Source organism: Amblyomma maculatum, chromosome 1 (genome assembly GCF_055883805.1).
Source record: "Amblyomma maculatum isolate TAMU_Amacu chromosome 1, ASM5588380v1, whole genome shotgun sequence".
Classification (NCBI taxonomy): domain Eukaryota; kingdom Metazoa; phylum Arthropoda; class Arachnida; order Ixodida; family Ixodidae; genus Amblyomma; species Amblyomma maculatum.
The window spans coordinates 409,490,758-409,507,872 of record NC_139344.1 but is presented as its reverse complement, the minus strand read 5'-3'; the positions used below and the strand labels follow the sequence as shown (position 1 = coordinate 409,507,872).

At 47.0% G+C, this 17,115-nt stretch overlaps 1 protein-coding gene across 1 annotated transcript in view; it reads left to right on the top strand.

The window, feature by feature from the left end:
* The first annotated feature begins 574 nt into the window (after nucleotides 1–574).
* Nucleotides 575–17,115, top strand: part of KaiR1D (Kainate-type ionotropic glutamate receptor subunit 1D) — a 56,723-nt gene continuing 40,182 nt past the window's right edge. The window contains exons 1-2 of the mRNA XM_084596429.1: nucleotides 575–731; nucleotides 9,968–10,111. Coding sequence (XP_084452555.1) covers nucleotides 10,036–10,111 — 76 coding nt within the window. The 5' untranslated portion in view covers nucleotides 575–731; nucleotides 9,968–10,035. The remainder of the gene's footprint in view (nucleotides 732–9,967; nucleotides 10,112–17,115) is intronic.

The window sequence follows — 17,115 nt, the reverse complement described above, 5'->3', positions numbered from 1 at the left end:
CGCTGTCCCGAGTTCCTCCTTCAATATATTAAAAAGTATATTGACCTACTTTAATGAGACAGGCTCCGTCCTTTCGACCCTATATACGCCTGTATAGAAACACACTAATTAGGTCTTCTGAACCTGGCCTCCTTTATTTCTCGTTTCTCTTCATTCCTTGCTGTGCTATGCTGCTGCGATTGAGTTTGGTTCTGGTACCGAGGCGTGAGAATATTCTTCGGTGCACAGTTAAAGAAATTGACGGTAATATTATATATGCATATTCATGGAGGCGTTATATATGCAGGCTTTAGCTCAGTGGTAGCGGAGCTGCATCCTATTTCATGAGCTGTGCGGCAGCATGCACTCAAAGGCCAGCATGCTAGAGGGTAGCAGTGCGGTTAATGTTCAGAGTGGGCCTCTGCAGATGTTTCGAAGGGGGGGGGGGGGGGGGGGGGGGGGGACGCCGCTAGACGAGCGCGCATCGAGACGGTCCTCCCTTATCCCCTTTCGGGAAAGGGGATGGAGCACCCCTGGCCGACGACTTCACCTTCTTTTTCGGCGCTGGAGAAGTAGGGCGGGGGAGAGGGGAGGAGGAGATGGGATGCTGCGGAGCCGATCGATGTCGCGCCATCTTGGAGCGGCGGGCTGCATTGGCGAGCGTCTATACCCCCCTTGGCTGCCGACGACGAACGCCGGGCGCCGGGCAGTTGGGCCTCTCGTCTCCTAGCTCATCGACACCGGGCTCGACGGTAAGCGATGCCCGTTTGGAGCATGTAACTGCGGTCGGTCGTACATACTGCATATATTCCGTGGACTATACACAAGCGTACCATCGCTGCTTTCCACGGTAGCATTTGCGCTGTGAGGCTGTCGCTGGAAAGGTGCACTGCGTCATTTGATTCTGCACGACTTGGGGTAGATGCTGCCACTTCCCGCCTTTAGTTGCGTGGCACATAGGTACGCAGACGAGAGACTTGGGGGGCACAACCACTTTAAGCTCCTTTAACCTTATCAACTCATCGCCCTGCATATGGCGCGTTACCTCGTGCACTAATATAGCTGTCATTTGCAAGCCTTGCGCTCCATTTGTAGGGCTGCTGACATGGGTCTGGCAGCATTGTTTTTTTTTTTTTATTCTCTTCCGAGCACTGCCTTCTGAATGCGTGAACGCTTGAACAACATTTCACGTGGCAACAGCGGTGCACTGCTAGGAAAGCAAATAAAGATTTACCATCTGGGGCGTCCAATCCCGTTATGAATAGGAGTCCGCACTAATACCAAACGATGTGCAGCATTCTTTGTTTTAATCCTAAACGTATGCCGTATGAGTATGTAAGCGTTTGGTTTTTGCCTGATTTGGCCGTCTAGGCTACGACGAGAACTCTGAGGCCATGCACTCACACCTGAAAGCTGCATCAATTTTTTTTTTTATTTTTGCCTTCGCTGCTCGCAGCCACTGCAGTCAACCGACGAAGGTGCAGCTACCGTTGCTTCGGGAGACGGAGGGCTGTGGACGTCAGAGTTGTATTGGAACTGTTTTCCCGAAGCAGCCTCTCTTGCACGTGAATTCTATATTGGACGCCGGTATACCAACTGTTCTCGAACCTGCACAGTAATTTAAACGTCGATGATTTTAATGCAGCGATGGCGTTGAGAGAGAGAGAGAGAGAGCCCGCTTTACGAGTACAAGGCCCGTAGCCCTGATTTCGGTGCACCGGCAAATACGTGTGGATAATGGAATGTGAGCCTGCATGAAAATCGACCACCAAGACCTGGGTTGTTATCTCATCCCGTCGAAGAGCGAACGTCGGCCGGAAACTGCAGTAAAGTACAGGTCGAACGTGGCATCGAATGCGTCACAAACAAGAAGCGAACTTTTCTAAAACCTTCCAATATATGCTGTAGCAATGGATACCAGCAGGATACCGTAATTATTTATTGTAGCTCCGAGTGCGATTATTAACTACCACCGGGCAGACAGAACAAACTCGTTCCCCGGTGCCTTAGAACTCGGGGTCAGTGCTATTTTGTTCTTTAGATAGTTGTTATTCGAATGAAATATCTTACATATGCAGTAACAGTCCACATTCCAAGAATCAAGGGACACACAGTCATTTTATTAACGCGAACCTATGCGCACCAACAAGCTAGAACAAAGGCAAGGTTTAGCAAGTTATAAAAAATGGTTACTTCGTACTCCGGAAAAAATATTGTTTTAAAAAGGCTGGAGCCCCACAAGCAAGGTCCATAATTCCAGTATTTATCCGCTGTGACACCAAAAAACAACAAATGTGTTTCCATTAAAAAAAAAATGTAGTCCATTAACGTCAGATATTTCTGAGGTAAATAATTAGCTCTCTCTTTCAAAGTCATTTTCAGAACTTTCCTGAAGAGCGTTGCAGCTAACAACTCGTAGCACGCGACCCATCACTTGTTTTTTTTTTTTTTTTTTTTTTTTTTTTTTTTTTTTTTCCGGGGGTCAAAAGGAATTTGTTAATAGCCCGCAATGCATATTATTTATTTATTTTTTTTTTCGTTGCTTTTATGGAGATTTTTTCTTTGAACAGCTTGCAGAAAAAAAAAACTTCATCGTGGGCAGCGAGAAAGACGTACAGTGTTTTCAAAAGCAATACCGTGTACAAGTCTCCGGGACACAGGACCAATAAAATATGTTGATATCTATTTTGTTACCTTGGGGTTCGAGAAGAAACTTGGAGACTAAAAACTGGACTCACGGGCTCTAAAGTTTGACAATCAAATGATCAAATCACTTGAAAACGTGGCACATATGTTTTCAGGCTTTGAGAACCTGGAGGTGTTTGCGCCGTGTAATAAATAGGAATAATCTGCCATCACCAATTACTGCTCAAGTGAACACTCAATATTTACAAGATTTGTCGCGACAGACTGATATAAGCTAAGCTGACAGATATTCAGGGTGCATTGACACGTTTAGTGCGCTATGGTCCCAGCCTAATCAGTGTAACGCTGGGGGATACTGTTTAGCGTTCAGTATAGTTTAGGAACGAGGCGGTGACTCTGTAGTAGTGCATCCACTTTGTATTGGGGATTGCAGGGTTCTATTCCCAGTGCTACCAGGTGCCAAATCGTTCCCCTAATCGTTACACGATTTTCCCAGCCTAATTATTTGGTTTCTTGTGTGGAAAAGGGTTGTTGGTCAATTCTCCTTCTCTCGATGAAGAATATATCTGCGAATAACCTAAATCGCCTTTGTGAGTAAAACCCATTTTTTTCCCCTTATTCTAGGTATCAGGAGGGGTCAAAGAACGATTTCCCAAACATTTCAGCCTAGAAACGCCGAGCACCATGCCAGAACAAAGCTTATATGGTATTTATCAAAAATGGGTACCTGGTGCTACTGGTTGTGGAACCCTGCAGCACCCTGTAATGTGAGGCGAGGGCTCAAATGGTGTTCTGTGTACCAAGTGTGCTGCCAATTTTTCAGTTGTTGCACACACCCCTTTCAGTAGGTATTTTCTGTTCTCTGTGGTTTCCTGGAGGTATACCATCTAACATATTTGTTTTACCATCTAACAGTTTTTATTTTATTCTTTACGAATACCTCCTACATATACATTTGTGACTTTTCCTCTCCCCTCACCTAATAAACTCGCGCTAGAGACTGTGTGGAATAAATAAAAGTCAATAAAGTGCATAAAGAGTTCACGCAAACTCAGGTCTCCGCAACATAAAGAATTGCGTAGTTTTCACATATATACTACGCAGCGAGCACAATGTGGTTGTCCACGCTGTTCAAGACGTCCTTGCCCTGGAGACGCTCTGTATGATGAATGAGTCTGTCAGGAGCAGCTGTTGCTCACGACCGTCTGAGAGCATTGGCAACGTGCGGAATAGCCGCAGTTGAACGGTACCTAGCGTTGTGCCACACACCAAGAAACCGAGTATTCCTTCTTCCCGGTCTGTGCGAGCAGCCCCGTCACGACGCGGTGAGTGCGCGGCTTCAATTTCAGTTTCACTACGCAGAGAATCGCACCTGATTTTGCAGGCGCAGTTTGGCCTGCTTCATTTCAAGGGCTCACTCAGATTTTCAATGACCCATGAACGAGATCATTACGCTCTCTATAATAGATTTTTTTCCCTCTTGTCCAAAGAATTTTTCAGACTGCTCCTCCTCGCCGAAAAATAGTCTCATTTTGTTTGTTTCTTATTTTTCCTTACGTGAAAAGAGCTCTTACGAACTATTCTTACCCCCCATTCATAAAAACGTTCCTAATGCAGCTCCTCCGAAACGAATTTTGTTTTTTTGTTTGTTTTGATGGACAAGTTGTCTACATAACGTCTCATTTTCCTTTTTTAGGAAGAGTGGGAGGGGAGATAAAATATTTATTTTAACAGAGTTAACCGCTGAGCTAGTCGGTTGTCAGACATATCAACTTAAGCGCTACACCGACACAAAGCTGTCCGTGGTATCCTCTTTCTTCTAGGTGTCTGTGTTGCGTTGGATACCCTGCTGTATTTATGACTGGCTGCGGTGACATGAACGCTCATTAACGTTTTATGCTACTCACCATAAAAGCTCTGCTTCTTTCTTCGCGGTGCGGCAGCAGACGCTGCGTGCGTCACTTCCCCCTTTCACCCGCTCCTAATTATTTGTCAGTGTTCCTCGCATTCGCTGGCCGCCTTACAATGGTATGTTCCTATATTTCCGCTGGATGTTCTCATTTATATCTTTATTCTACACTGTGCCTCCATTTCACAGTGTCTCCTAAAGGTCTTCGTGTGCCTCAGGCCACCTATTCGCATCTTGCTTTCTTTGTAAGGGACGCGCTCGTGTTCTGGGCTCGACCACGGTGTTGTGTGATCTTTCCGTCTTTTACCTGGCATTTCCTCACCCGTTCTTCACTTTGTGTTAGTTTCTTTGCTGTCTGCTATGCATTGCTCTTTTAACGTAATAGAGTTCGTACTCCATGTAGAAAAACAAAATTGCCCGTTGGTATCAGTGACATGCATCGTTATAAGAGCACATCTGGCAGATTTTTAAGAAAAGAGTGTTAAAAATTTCGTGAGGCACTTTCTTATGTGCAGCAGTGCGAAATCATTTCTCTCGTGCTTCTGATCTGCTTGTGTCCTCTGTCGACACTTCCGTCACTATGGTAACAGATTGCGTGTTCAGACACCTTTGGGCGTGCAGTGGTGCCATCAACATTAGGCTGTTATAAGGTTAGACACTTTAAGAATGGTTATGACTAATTGAATATGTCTATTACGAACCATCACTATGACTGGGACTAATCATGAATATGACTACTCTAACCATGAACATGACTATGGCTAACCATCACTGACTGGGACTAACCATGACGATGAATAAATAACCCTTGAAACTATGATCATGACTGACTATGAAAACAACGAACCATGACTATCATTAATCGAATCAGAATTATTATGATTATTAATCTGTGATTGATTTCGTTATTTTCGATCTCTGAAGACTTATGGGTGCGAAGGACATTTTCTGGTCACACAAAGCATGAGGAAAGAAAGGTTTTTGCCTTAAAATTTACATATTGGGAAAAGGCGTAAACTGTTTGAAACTTCGGTGACTCATGAGTCAATAACAATGCACTGACGGAGTAGTTGGCAGATGACATGGCTGGACTTAAATTGGCTGGAGTTTTCCTAAAAGTAAATTTCCACAACAAAATAGATGATTTTGAAACGAGCTTTAAAGTACTTCATTTCTTTTACATAGGCGATAACACAATCATGCAGCATTCTCTAGAAAATTAACCCCCGTTTCACAGCCAAAGATCGTCTCCTGGTATTTCTTTTTTGTCTTGATCTCCCGGCAAGTGCAGCCCTGATGGAGATAACTTAGCCTAAAACGGTGTCATGTTCTAGGTGAGACAAGGGATGCAATTGACTTCGCGGTCCTCAAAATTATTTAGTTCGACTGGTGGGGCTTAACGACCCAAAGCGACGTTGCAACGAACGTGGTACTTGGAGCCTCCGCAGAATTTCGACCACTTAGGTTTTTCTAATTTTAACTGACATCGCACAGTACACGGGAGGCTTGCTCTTTGTCTCAACCGAAGATCGGCCGCCATGGACGGGATTGATCCCTCGTTTTCAAGCTCAGCAGTCGAACGTTTTGTGCCTCCGCCATCGTGGTGGTTTGTGTGGTCCTTTAGAGGCAATGACAGATAAACGGGGCCTGATGTGAACATGATACAGGCGCTAAGTCACGGTTGTTTTTGGTATTTGCTCCACTCTTACCTTCTTCGGCGGCAACGCGAGTACCTTGCCTTCGGCCAATATCTTTAAGATAGTTAGCTCTACTCCTGGTACGAACCCTGGGACTGATCCGGTGCGTCAACCTGGCATTCAACACAGCCAAGGTCACGGAGCAAGAAACCATTTGAGACAGCCTGCCCAGCGGCAACTCTCGCTTAGTATAGGGATAATGGGCTATGGGGAATTGATGCCTGACCACATGACTTACTAACCCTTTCTTACCACAGGAATGATTAAGTACGGATAATTAAGTACGGTAATTACTACAGCTAATTAGACAAGTGTGATTAAAATTGAGCTTAAGGGTAATCCATCAAGTCATATATCGTTGGATGATTTCATCATCATCCTCATCACTTGGACGCATGGCGAAGGCCTCTTCCATATTTCTCGAATTATGCCGGTCTTGTGCTAGTTGCATCCACTTGACCCCTTCGAACTTCTTAGCCTCATCCGTCCACCTAACTTTCTGCCACACCCTGCTCCGCTGTCATTCAGTTTGAATGCAATTTGTTACCCTAAGCGACCATAGGTTGATGCCCTGCCCATTTCCATTTTTTCTTCTTGATTTCCACTAGATTGTCATTAACTCAAGTTATTTCTCTGACCCACTTTTCACGCTTCCCTATTAATGTTACACCGACCATTTTACGTTCCATAGTCTTCTGCGTTGTCCTCAATTAATTAGAACCCTTTTCATTAGCCTTCACGTTTCATCCCCATAGGTAAGGACTATAGTGAGATGCAAATGTTGTGTACTTTCCTCTGGAGCGATACGGTAAGCTGTCAGTCATAATCTGCGAGTGCTTGCCAAATGCGCTCCATCCCAATCTTATTCTTCTTGTTATTTCCTTTTCATGGTCCGGATCTGCGGTTACTACCTGTCCCAAGTAGACATATTCGCCTACTACTTCCAGTACTTCGCTACCTAATGTAACCTGCGGTTCTTTCCCGAGGCTGTTGAACATTACCTTAGTCTTCTGCATATTGATTTTCAACCCTACCTTTCTACTTTTCCTGTCTAGGTCATCAATCATTATTTGCAATTCATCCCCTGAGTTACTTAGCAAGGCGATGTCATCAGCTAATGACTGGAGGTATTCTCCATCCACCCTTATCCCTAATTGTGCCCATTCCAAGTCTGAATACTTCCTCTAAGCAAGCTGTGAATAGTACTGGGTAGATCGTGTGTCCTTACGATGTACCCTTTTCCTTACGTGTACTCCTTTCTTTATGGGAAGTTTGGTGTTTTGGTATGTAGAACGATTCACGTTGGATAACTTATGCAGAGTATAATTGTCCTAGACTATATTTCTAGGTATAGTTCATTACCGTTAATTATATATTGTGAACAAAAAGGGAAATTAGCGCTAGAGCATCATCATAAATCGTTGGATAGCTTATATCGAGAGTGCCAAACAGTGCTCAATTACTATTAATTAGTTACCTGTAATTAAAAACTTACTTTGAGCTACAATGCCAAACTGCATATCATTGAAAATGTTTCTACTAGTAAAATCCGCAAGACCAGCGAAGTGTCACTGGCTAAACACTTCGTTGGTTTGTTTTGGGGTATCTGCGATTACTGAAGAGTTCTTCCTGCTAGTAAAGAACACTGTAATATCATTACTACAAATCGCATCTGCACGGCTCTGTTCTAAATGATTTCAAATATTTGTTTTATATAAGCCCGCAATGCAGGTGATGAAAATGCGTTGACGTGCCTTTCCTCACGCACAGTTTATTACAATGTGAGACAATATGAGTGCATATCTTGACCTGACGCCACATCTATTTTCCACGGCTTATCTGTTCGCAGTAATATGTATGTGTTATCACAACGTCGTCTGTTGTATCCGATCACATTTCTCTTCCAGACCTTAGAGTTCCTAAAAAAGTAAGAGATTCGTGTTTTTTTTCGCGCCGAGGCATAGCGTTCAGTAAAACATTACGGCGCGTGAAAGGAACAGAAAGTATAGTGGTGCAAAATGGTTTCAGTGTGAGAGCCATACGGTGCATTTTCTACTTCTAGAACCGCTCTTCTTTCCGATAGAAAGCTGTTGTTAATTGAGCCATGAGAATGGCCTCAAATCAGAACCGCTGTGTGAAAATGTGCAATAAAATGTGAATAAATGCGAAATATATTTGAGGTGAAAAATTAAAGAATCAACTTTTGAAAGCCCGTCTTCTAGAGACCCGGTCCCCAAGTCATGGCCTCGTCCAACGAGTTACAAATCCATAGTCTGTACAAACATACAGCTTTATTAAAGACCAAAAAAAAAAGGGGTTTTGCAAAGGCACAGCACCAGACTCGGCTACGAAGCAGAGCATGCGGTAGAGGCTCCCGACAGCGAAGTGCCAAGATTACTTCCCAAGGGTTGTCAGGGCTTCAACGCGGCAAGGCAATAAGGGACGTGGCATGACAAAAGGACTCCACGCGTTATAAGATATACAGATTTCGGCTTGGTATCTACTCACGCAAAGCGCATAATCGACATCGGAAGTTCTCGCTTCCGTCGTCGGCCTCGTAAGATCCCCAATTTTCCCCAATAAAGTTTATAAGTCAATCATTGCCCGTGTGCATCAGGATGACTCTTGCTGTCTCGCCGACAGCGAGACCACGCAGCATGCAGAACTCTCTACTGAATATTCACATCCTTTCATTTCGCCGCCCTTAACAAGACTCCCTGCCATCCCTGCCACATCGAGCACATGTCACGCGCCGCGGTAAACAGTTTGCACGTGCGCAGTTCCACTGCCTCCGCACGCTCCAAGGCGGAAGGGAAAGATCACGCGTAGTTTCAGAGACGAAAAGGAGCGTAGGACTGTAGTAGCTCAACACTTTGTAAGGACATGTGTAATTGAATATTCACTGACAGTTGCATTTTCCTAATTGGCTCATGATAATGTTTCTTCGGGGTTGACACCGACTAAGGCATTTAACAGATGGTACTATTTTACAGGGAGAGTTATCAAATTTGAGCGTGTGAAGGCCACTAATTCTCTTTTTAAGGCATACATGTAACGGCATTTGTTTATTAGTAATAATTTGTGAGGAATTTGATAGACAACATTTCTCGACAGCAGCTAAAGATATATTAGCGCTTCAGACCTAACAGTCAGTGTTTGATGAGGTCAAAAGTGAGCTGATGTTATCAAGGTGTACAAAAAGTGGAATAATTATTAACGCTTAATGCACCATTATTAAATGCAACTAATCCCAGAAGCTGCACGGCTCCGTTGGGCTCTATAATGCAGGATCCGGTTGTAAAGTAGAACATTTTTAGGCATAGGACAATTCTTAGAGTGTGGCGGAGCAGAATCGTTAAACGGCGGGTGTTAAAAAGGCGACAGTTTCAAAGGTATGGAAAGATCCTATTTCTAACCATTACGAAATCATTTTTAAGCGCGCGAGATTCTATCGCTTGCCCTACGAGTGCACATTTTAAAGTATGCTTAACCACGCAAGTGAACAGCGTGACATGATTACAGTCAAGTATTTAACGGCACACACGCACATCACAGCACATTAGTACGTTGTGCACGCTGGTACCTTTCCTAAGTGCGTTGGGGCATTAGTACTTTTACTGTGAGCTATCTCTGGTACCTTGTTACCAGCTGTAAAGACACATTACGCAAAATGTGGCTGTGTACTTGCGTACTGACATGACTTCTGTGATTTTTTGTTCATCGGCTGGTGCTGCAGTACGTCGCTGCCGCGCACAGACTAGCCATGGCGGCATCCATCGGCTGAACAACGCCTGAGACGCCACCATGTGGGAGAAGGGCGCCCTCCTCCTCCTGCTGCCCCTGCTTTGCAGTCGGCCATCCATGGCTGACATCAAAATAGGTGAATCCTTACCTCTCGACTTTCTCGTTCATGTGTGCTTGGACTCCTTGAGTAAGACCGACGAGAGGTAAAAAAAAAATCTCCCTTCCCAAGGTCCCAGAGTTTTAGTCACGCTCCTGACAGCAATTCGCCCTACAGACTTTTTTGCTGGATTGCGTAGATAGCTGTGTTTAATTTCTCTATAAGTTGGAGTATTTTGAGCTTGAGCACACACTTGTATGTGTTCACTTCTGCCTAGCTTATATCGAGAAATAATATCAATTATGTTCTTGAAATTACACTTGCGCCGGTTTCTAATGACAAGACTTGTTTCGAGGAAAAGGTGGAAATGGACTTCGCTAAAGTATTCTTCTTTTTTTTGCTCCATGATGCATAATGAAAACCGCTGATTCCTTTCATTCTTTTTTTTTTTTTTGTAACCACCCGGCAGTGTGAGAACCTGATGCGGAAAACTTTTTATTCTGTGTAGGTCTTCTTTTAATAAAAGAAACAATGGGATATTTCAAGAGACGAATTAGCCGGGTCAGTTGGTACACCTTGATACAGAAATTAAGAGCGCGAAACGCAGGGCGTACAACAGGGACACTAAGGCACGGGTACTAACTAACAACTGAAAAGAAAAATTATTGGCCTTTGTGACAGAAAACTGAAAGAAACGCCTAAAAGCAGCAGCACGCAAAGCATGTTTCATTATGTGGAAGATTTTCTGATAGCTTACAACACACCTGTTTCAAAACACAGAACGATGTCAAATGTAAATTGAGTACTGTCAGTGATTTCACTCTCAGGAAGAAATTACTTTCATATTATTTTCCATTTCCTGGACTTTCGTCTGCCCACACGGCCGGAGTACTTCTGTGGGTGATACTCGCCACGCTCTCAAAAATATGTATTATAACATACATTTCAGCCAATTCCAACGAAGTAAAGAACTGCAGCCAATTTAAGTAGGTTGGCCGAATGCGAATGCGTCAAAGCACGTCACATTTTATTTCGCTTTCGGTTCGATGCGCTCGATGACAGGCTTTCAATTTCAGGCTACAGGCGAAGATTAGACAAGTCGGTGACTTGGAGACCTCACTGGTAGTGCGGCAGAAAATTTTGCGATCGCTTAGCGCACTTTAACAGGGGAGTGCAATGCGCGATGTGTTTGGATCTATTGCGCACGGATGGAGGCTGATGAAGACAATGGCATGCAATGCACAGGACCAGAGAGTGGCACTTTTAAAAAAGAAAGCGACGATTCTGCGAGGTTCCGTACTCGCTTCTCACCAGACATTCCTGGCTTAGAATCCGCTCGGAGAGATTTATTGCTTGTTGCAAAGGTCATATTTCAGGTCATAAGGTCATAGGCCTCCTGTAAGGTCATATGCCTCCTGAAAACGTCATAGGCCACCGGTAATAGCTTTTCGACTTACCCCGTGAAAAATTCGTGAAGCGAAGGGGGCAAATACTCAGTCGTACGTTGCTGTATGCCCAGACGCCTTTCTCTGTGACAATGGCTACGAGATATTAACTTTTGCCGAGAAACCGCGACGAAAAAAAAAAAAAAAACAGCAGAAAACAGCGGTAATATGGTACGTGTAAGGAGTAAGTCATACTCTGAAAGCGCCTTGGAGGGGTCCGACGTAAGGCAGGATTTTTCTGCTCCAAACTAGCAAGAAAATGGGTAGATAATGGTAAACTAGGAAGACCCACCCCCGAGACAGTGCGAAAAAAAAAAAAACTCAGAAAAATCTTTCCCAGAATAAAAATTAAAAAAAGACGCCATCAAAGCAATATCGTGCACTAAATATAGTCCCCGTACATAGAACAAAATAAGCGCTGTTTAAACGATAGGCTGAGAAAAACAAAAAAAGAAATAAAAGACGGTATGATGAGCAACTTACCCAATCATGTCGTTACCAGCCAGTGCACCTCACACACTGACGATATTAGGATTCTCGAAAGATGACCAGCTTGCACGCGCAAAATTTGAGGCACATGTAATTCACCGCAAAGTAGCAAACTGCGTGATTCTACTTCAATAACAGTGCAAAGAAAAGAGATTACATTTCATGATGGCTAGGTTGCTTTAGTTTGCGTGATTCTACTTCAACAACTGTGCAAAGAAAAGAGTTTACATTTCTTGATGGCTAGGTTGCTTTGGTTTTCGTGATTCTATTTCAATAACTGTGCAAAGTAAAGAGATTACATTTAGTGATGGCTAGGTTGCTTTGGTTTTGTTCATGCTGTTTAACGTTCCAAAGCTACTCAGCGTATGACAGACGCCGTAGGGGCCAGAGCTCCGTGAATTTGGACCACATAGGGTTGCTCTGACATCGCACAGCACACGGGCGCCTGGCTTTTCGTCTCCATCCATGGCTAGGAATTGGAAACAATTCTGCTGCCCCGTTTTACGATTATATTGTTACCTGGAAACGCGGTACCAAAGTGATGTGCTCACTGACGAAGAGGACGACACAAAGCGTTGAGAAAGAGGACGACGCTCACAGAGTGGACACTGCACGGCTACTGAAGTCTCAGCGCCGAGTTCAGCCCATCGCAGTGCTGTTACATTAAGTGCATCCCCGTAACATCTTGGTGGAGGTCGCGGGTTCGACACAATCTGACGCTGGATCTCCGCAGTGGCCGTCACCTCGGAACCGTCACGATGACAACCGACGCGGCTCCATCTACCTCCGCAACCCCAACTGTCGTCGTAGCCCACCCCCGTGACCCTGGCTCATTCTGCGGTACAGATGAGGTCGACGTCGAGGACTGGCTTTCGCTTTATGAGCGTGTTAGCCAGCACAACAGGTGGGACGCCACGCTGATGCTGGCCAATGTCATCTTCTACCTTACTGGCACGGCACGCGTTTGGTTCGAAACGCATGAAGCAGAAATACCCTCCTGGGATATTTGCAAACAAAAACTCCGTGACCTGTTCGGAAAACCGGTTGGCCGTCAACTCGCCGCTAAGAGGGACCTCGCCAAACGTGCCCAGACATCTACCGAGCCTTATATTACGTATATACAAGACGTTCTGGCCCTCTGCCGAAAAGTTGATAAAGACATGCCAGAACCTGATAAGGTGGGGCACATCCTGAAAGGCATAGCCGACGATGCCTTCAATCTTCTACTCTGTCGGGACTGTACTACGGTTGACTCCGTTTTGCAGGTTTGTCGACATTTCGAGCAGGCCAAACACAGACGCATTGCACATCGCTTCGATCGGCTCCCCAACACTGCCCCTACCTCCACGTGCGAGGATCTGCCGACCCTAAGGCAACCTTCCAACACTGAAAATGTGACACACATTGTGCGTCGTGAACTAGAAGCGCTCGCCCCTGCTGCATCCAACCCGCCCTCCTCGGACAGCAACCTAGCGACGATATCCCTCATTCAAGCCGTCGTTCGTCAAGAGGTTGCCAACTTGGGCGTCCCCTGTAGCCACACCGTAGAACAACACAGTTCGAGCTCCGTCCCTCCCATGGTCGCCACCGCTACACCCCGCAACACCTACGCGCCACGCTACCGATACCGCAATCCTGATGAGTGGCGCACCCCTGACGACAGGCCGATCTGTTTCACGTGCTCGCGTATTGGCCACATCGCTCGCCACTGCCGCAGCCGCTGGACATCACCACCTCGACGTTTTCCTTACGTTGACCGCTACTCCAATTACGGTCACCCCCGTTTCACGCCTCGTTATGAGCCGCCCCGCACCGATACTACTCCGCCTCCTCCTGTGTCCAGTCGGTCTCCTTCCCCGCCAGCCCGCCGTTCCCGTTCACCTCTTCCTGGCCGCAGTTCCTCGCCGTCCTCTGCCGGCCGCTTCACGGGAAACTAGCCAATGCAGCTCCCGGAGGTGACGCTGCATTGGTACCCCGACCTGGAAATCCTCTACTGCCCATTTCTTCGCCCTGTAACATCCTGTCCGTGTTCGTGGATGGTGTTCCCGTCTCTGCCCTCATTGACACTGGTGCCCAAGTCTCGATCATGAGCTCATCGTTTTGCCGCCGCCTCAAGAAAGTACAGACCCCCGCCGCTTCGCCCACCGTTCGTGTTGCCGATGGCAGTACTGCTGCCGTCACTGGGCAGTGCACTGCCCGAGTCACCCTTGCCGGTCATCACATCCCTGTTTTGTTCACTGTCCTCAACCAGTGCCCTCACAATGTGATCCTCGGCCTTGACTTTTTAACGGCCCACTCTGCCCTTATCGACTGCTCCAGCGGCCTTCTTCGTTTGGACCTACCTGTCTGCTCAGAACATCCTCCATCTGCACCCCGCCTTCGCTCCACTGAGTTCGCTCGCCTGCCCCCTGACTCTGCTGTTTACCTACTTCTGTCACCTTTCCCGCCTGTGCCTGACGGTGACTATCTTGCTTGCCCTATCACCGAGGTCTTTCTTGACCGCAACGCCGTTCTTCCTCATCTCATCGTACGCGTTACACAGAACAGCACCTACCTTCCTATCCTGAACTTCAGTCTGTCACCCCAAGTTCTTCCCGAAGGAATATCCCTTGCTACCTTGTCCCCTCTCACAGACTGCACCATTTGTGCACTCACTCCTGGCCCACATTCAAGCGTCCTTCCAACACCCGTACTCTCCACCACAATTACCGACCCTATTTCCGCAATGATTGCCTCTGACATCAGCCCCGAACACGCTCAGGACCTGCGCAACCTTTTGTTATCCTTCTCCGACATTTTTGACTTTGCTGCCGGTTCTCTGGGCCAAACATCAGTTGTGACTCACCGCATTGACACCGGCGATGCAAAACCTGTACATCGGAGGCCTTATCGTGTGTCCCTTTCTGAGCGCCAAGTCATCCAGCAGGAGGTCGACAAGATGTTGGGCAACGATATCATCGAACCTTCGAACAGCCCCTGGGCATCTCCTGTCGTGCTCGTTAGAAAGAAAGACGACAGTTGGCTCTTTTGTGTCGACTATCGACATCTGAACAAGATTACAAGGAAAGATGTTTACCCGCTGCCGCGAATAGACGATGCCTTGGACTGTTTACATGGAGCCCGCTACTTTTCCTTCATCGACCTTCGTAGCGGCTACTGGCAGATCTCTGTTGACGAACAAGACCGCGAGAAGACAGCTTTTGTCACACCCGATGGACTTTACCAATTTAAGGTTATGCCTTTTGGACTTTGCAACGCCCCTGCTACGTTTGAACGCATGATGGACTCCTTACTCCGCGGCTTCAAATGGACGACTTGTCTATGTTACTTGGATGACGTGATTGTCTTCTCGCCCTCGTTCGAAAGCCATCTTAGTCGCCTTTCTTCCATCTTGGCACTTTTCCGCCGTGCCGGACTTCAACTGAACTCAAAGAAGTGCAGTTTTGGTCGCCGCGAACTTAAAGTGCTTGGCCATTTGGTGAATGCCACCGGCGTGCAACCCGATCCCGACAAAGTTCGCGCTGTCAGTGCGTTTCCATGTCCCCGTTCACCCCGTGATGTCCGCAGCTTTATAGGACTGTGTTCTTATTTTCGCCGGTTCGTCCCAAACTTTGCCGCTGTTGCTCGTCCTCTCACCAATCTGCTGAAGAAAGGCGTTCCTTTCTCATGGGGACCAGAACAGGCTAACGCATTCTCCACCCTCATCGCTATTCTCACCAATCCTCCTGTGTTGGCCCATTTCAACCCGTCTGCCCCGACGGAACTTCGCACCGACGCCAGTGGCCACGGGATTGGTGCCATTCTTGCACAGCGACAACGCGGCCAACATTGCGTTATTGCCTACGCCAGTCGTCTCCTGTCATCAGCAGAACAGAACTATTCTATTACGGAACGGGAGTGCCTGGCTCTCGTTTGGGCCGTTGGAAAATTCAGACCCTATTTGTTTGGCCGACCCTTCACTGTAATTACCGATCACCACGCCTTATGTTGGCTCTCTTCCCTGAAGGATCCTGCTGGCCGCCTCGGCCGCTGGGCACTGCGCTTGCAGGAGTATACCTTTTCCGTTGAATACAAATCCGGTCGGCTTCACCAGGATGCAGATTGTCTGTCCCGTTATCCCGTCGATCCCCCTTCCTCTACTGACCATGAGTCGGACCCCTGGGTCTTCTCTATATCGGACTTTTCCCACATAGCCGACGAACAGCGGTTGGACCCAACCCTCAGTTCTCTCATCGACCGCCTCCGCACACACAGCCGTGACTCTTCCCTCGCCCTGTTCTTCCTTCATGGGAATACGCTATACCGCCGCAACATGCGACCTGATGGTGCTGAGCACTTGCTGGTCGTTCCCCAACACCTACGCTCCGCCGTTCTCGAACAAATGCACGACGCTCCTACAGCTGGTCATCTTGGCCTCTCACGCACATACGACCGCGTGCGCCGGCGTTTCTTCTGGCCTGGACTCTACCGCTCTGTCCAACGTTATGTAGCCGCTTGCGACCTCTGTCAACGCCGGAAGAAACCCCCTGTGCTACCACCTGGACACCTGCAGCCGATTGCTATCCCGACTGAGCCATTTTCTCGTGTTGGCCTTGACCTCCTAGGGCCCTTCCCCGAGTCCTTGTCGGGAAACAAATGGATCGCTGTGGCCACCGATTATGCCACGCGGTACGTGATCACTCGCGCCATTCCAACCAGCTGCGCCACAGACGTTGCTGACTTCCTTTTGTACGACGTCATACTACACCATGGTGCTCCCCGTCAACTCCTTACCGACCGTGGCCGCTGTTTCCTTTCCCGAGTTGTTGAGGAAATACTTCGTTCTTGCTCCGTTCGGCACAAGTTCACCACTGCGTATCACCCTCAGACGAACGGCCTTACGGAGCGTCTTAACCGCACACTCACCGACATGCTCGCAATGTACGTATCCGACAGTCATCGCGACTGGGATATTAGTCTGCCATTTGTCACCTTTGCATATAACTCTTCGCGTCATGACACTGCTGGGTACTCTCCATTCTATCTTCTCTTTGGAAGAGACCCCTTACTGCCCTTCGACACTTTGCTCTCCGCCGCTAGCCCCGTCACAACCTATGCCCGCGATACCAT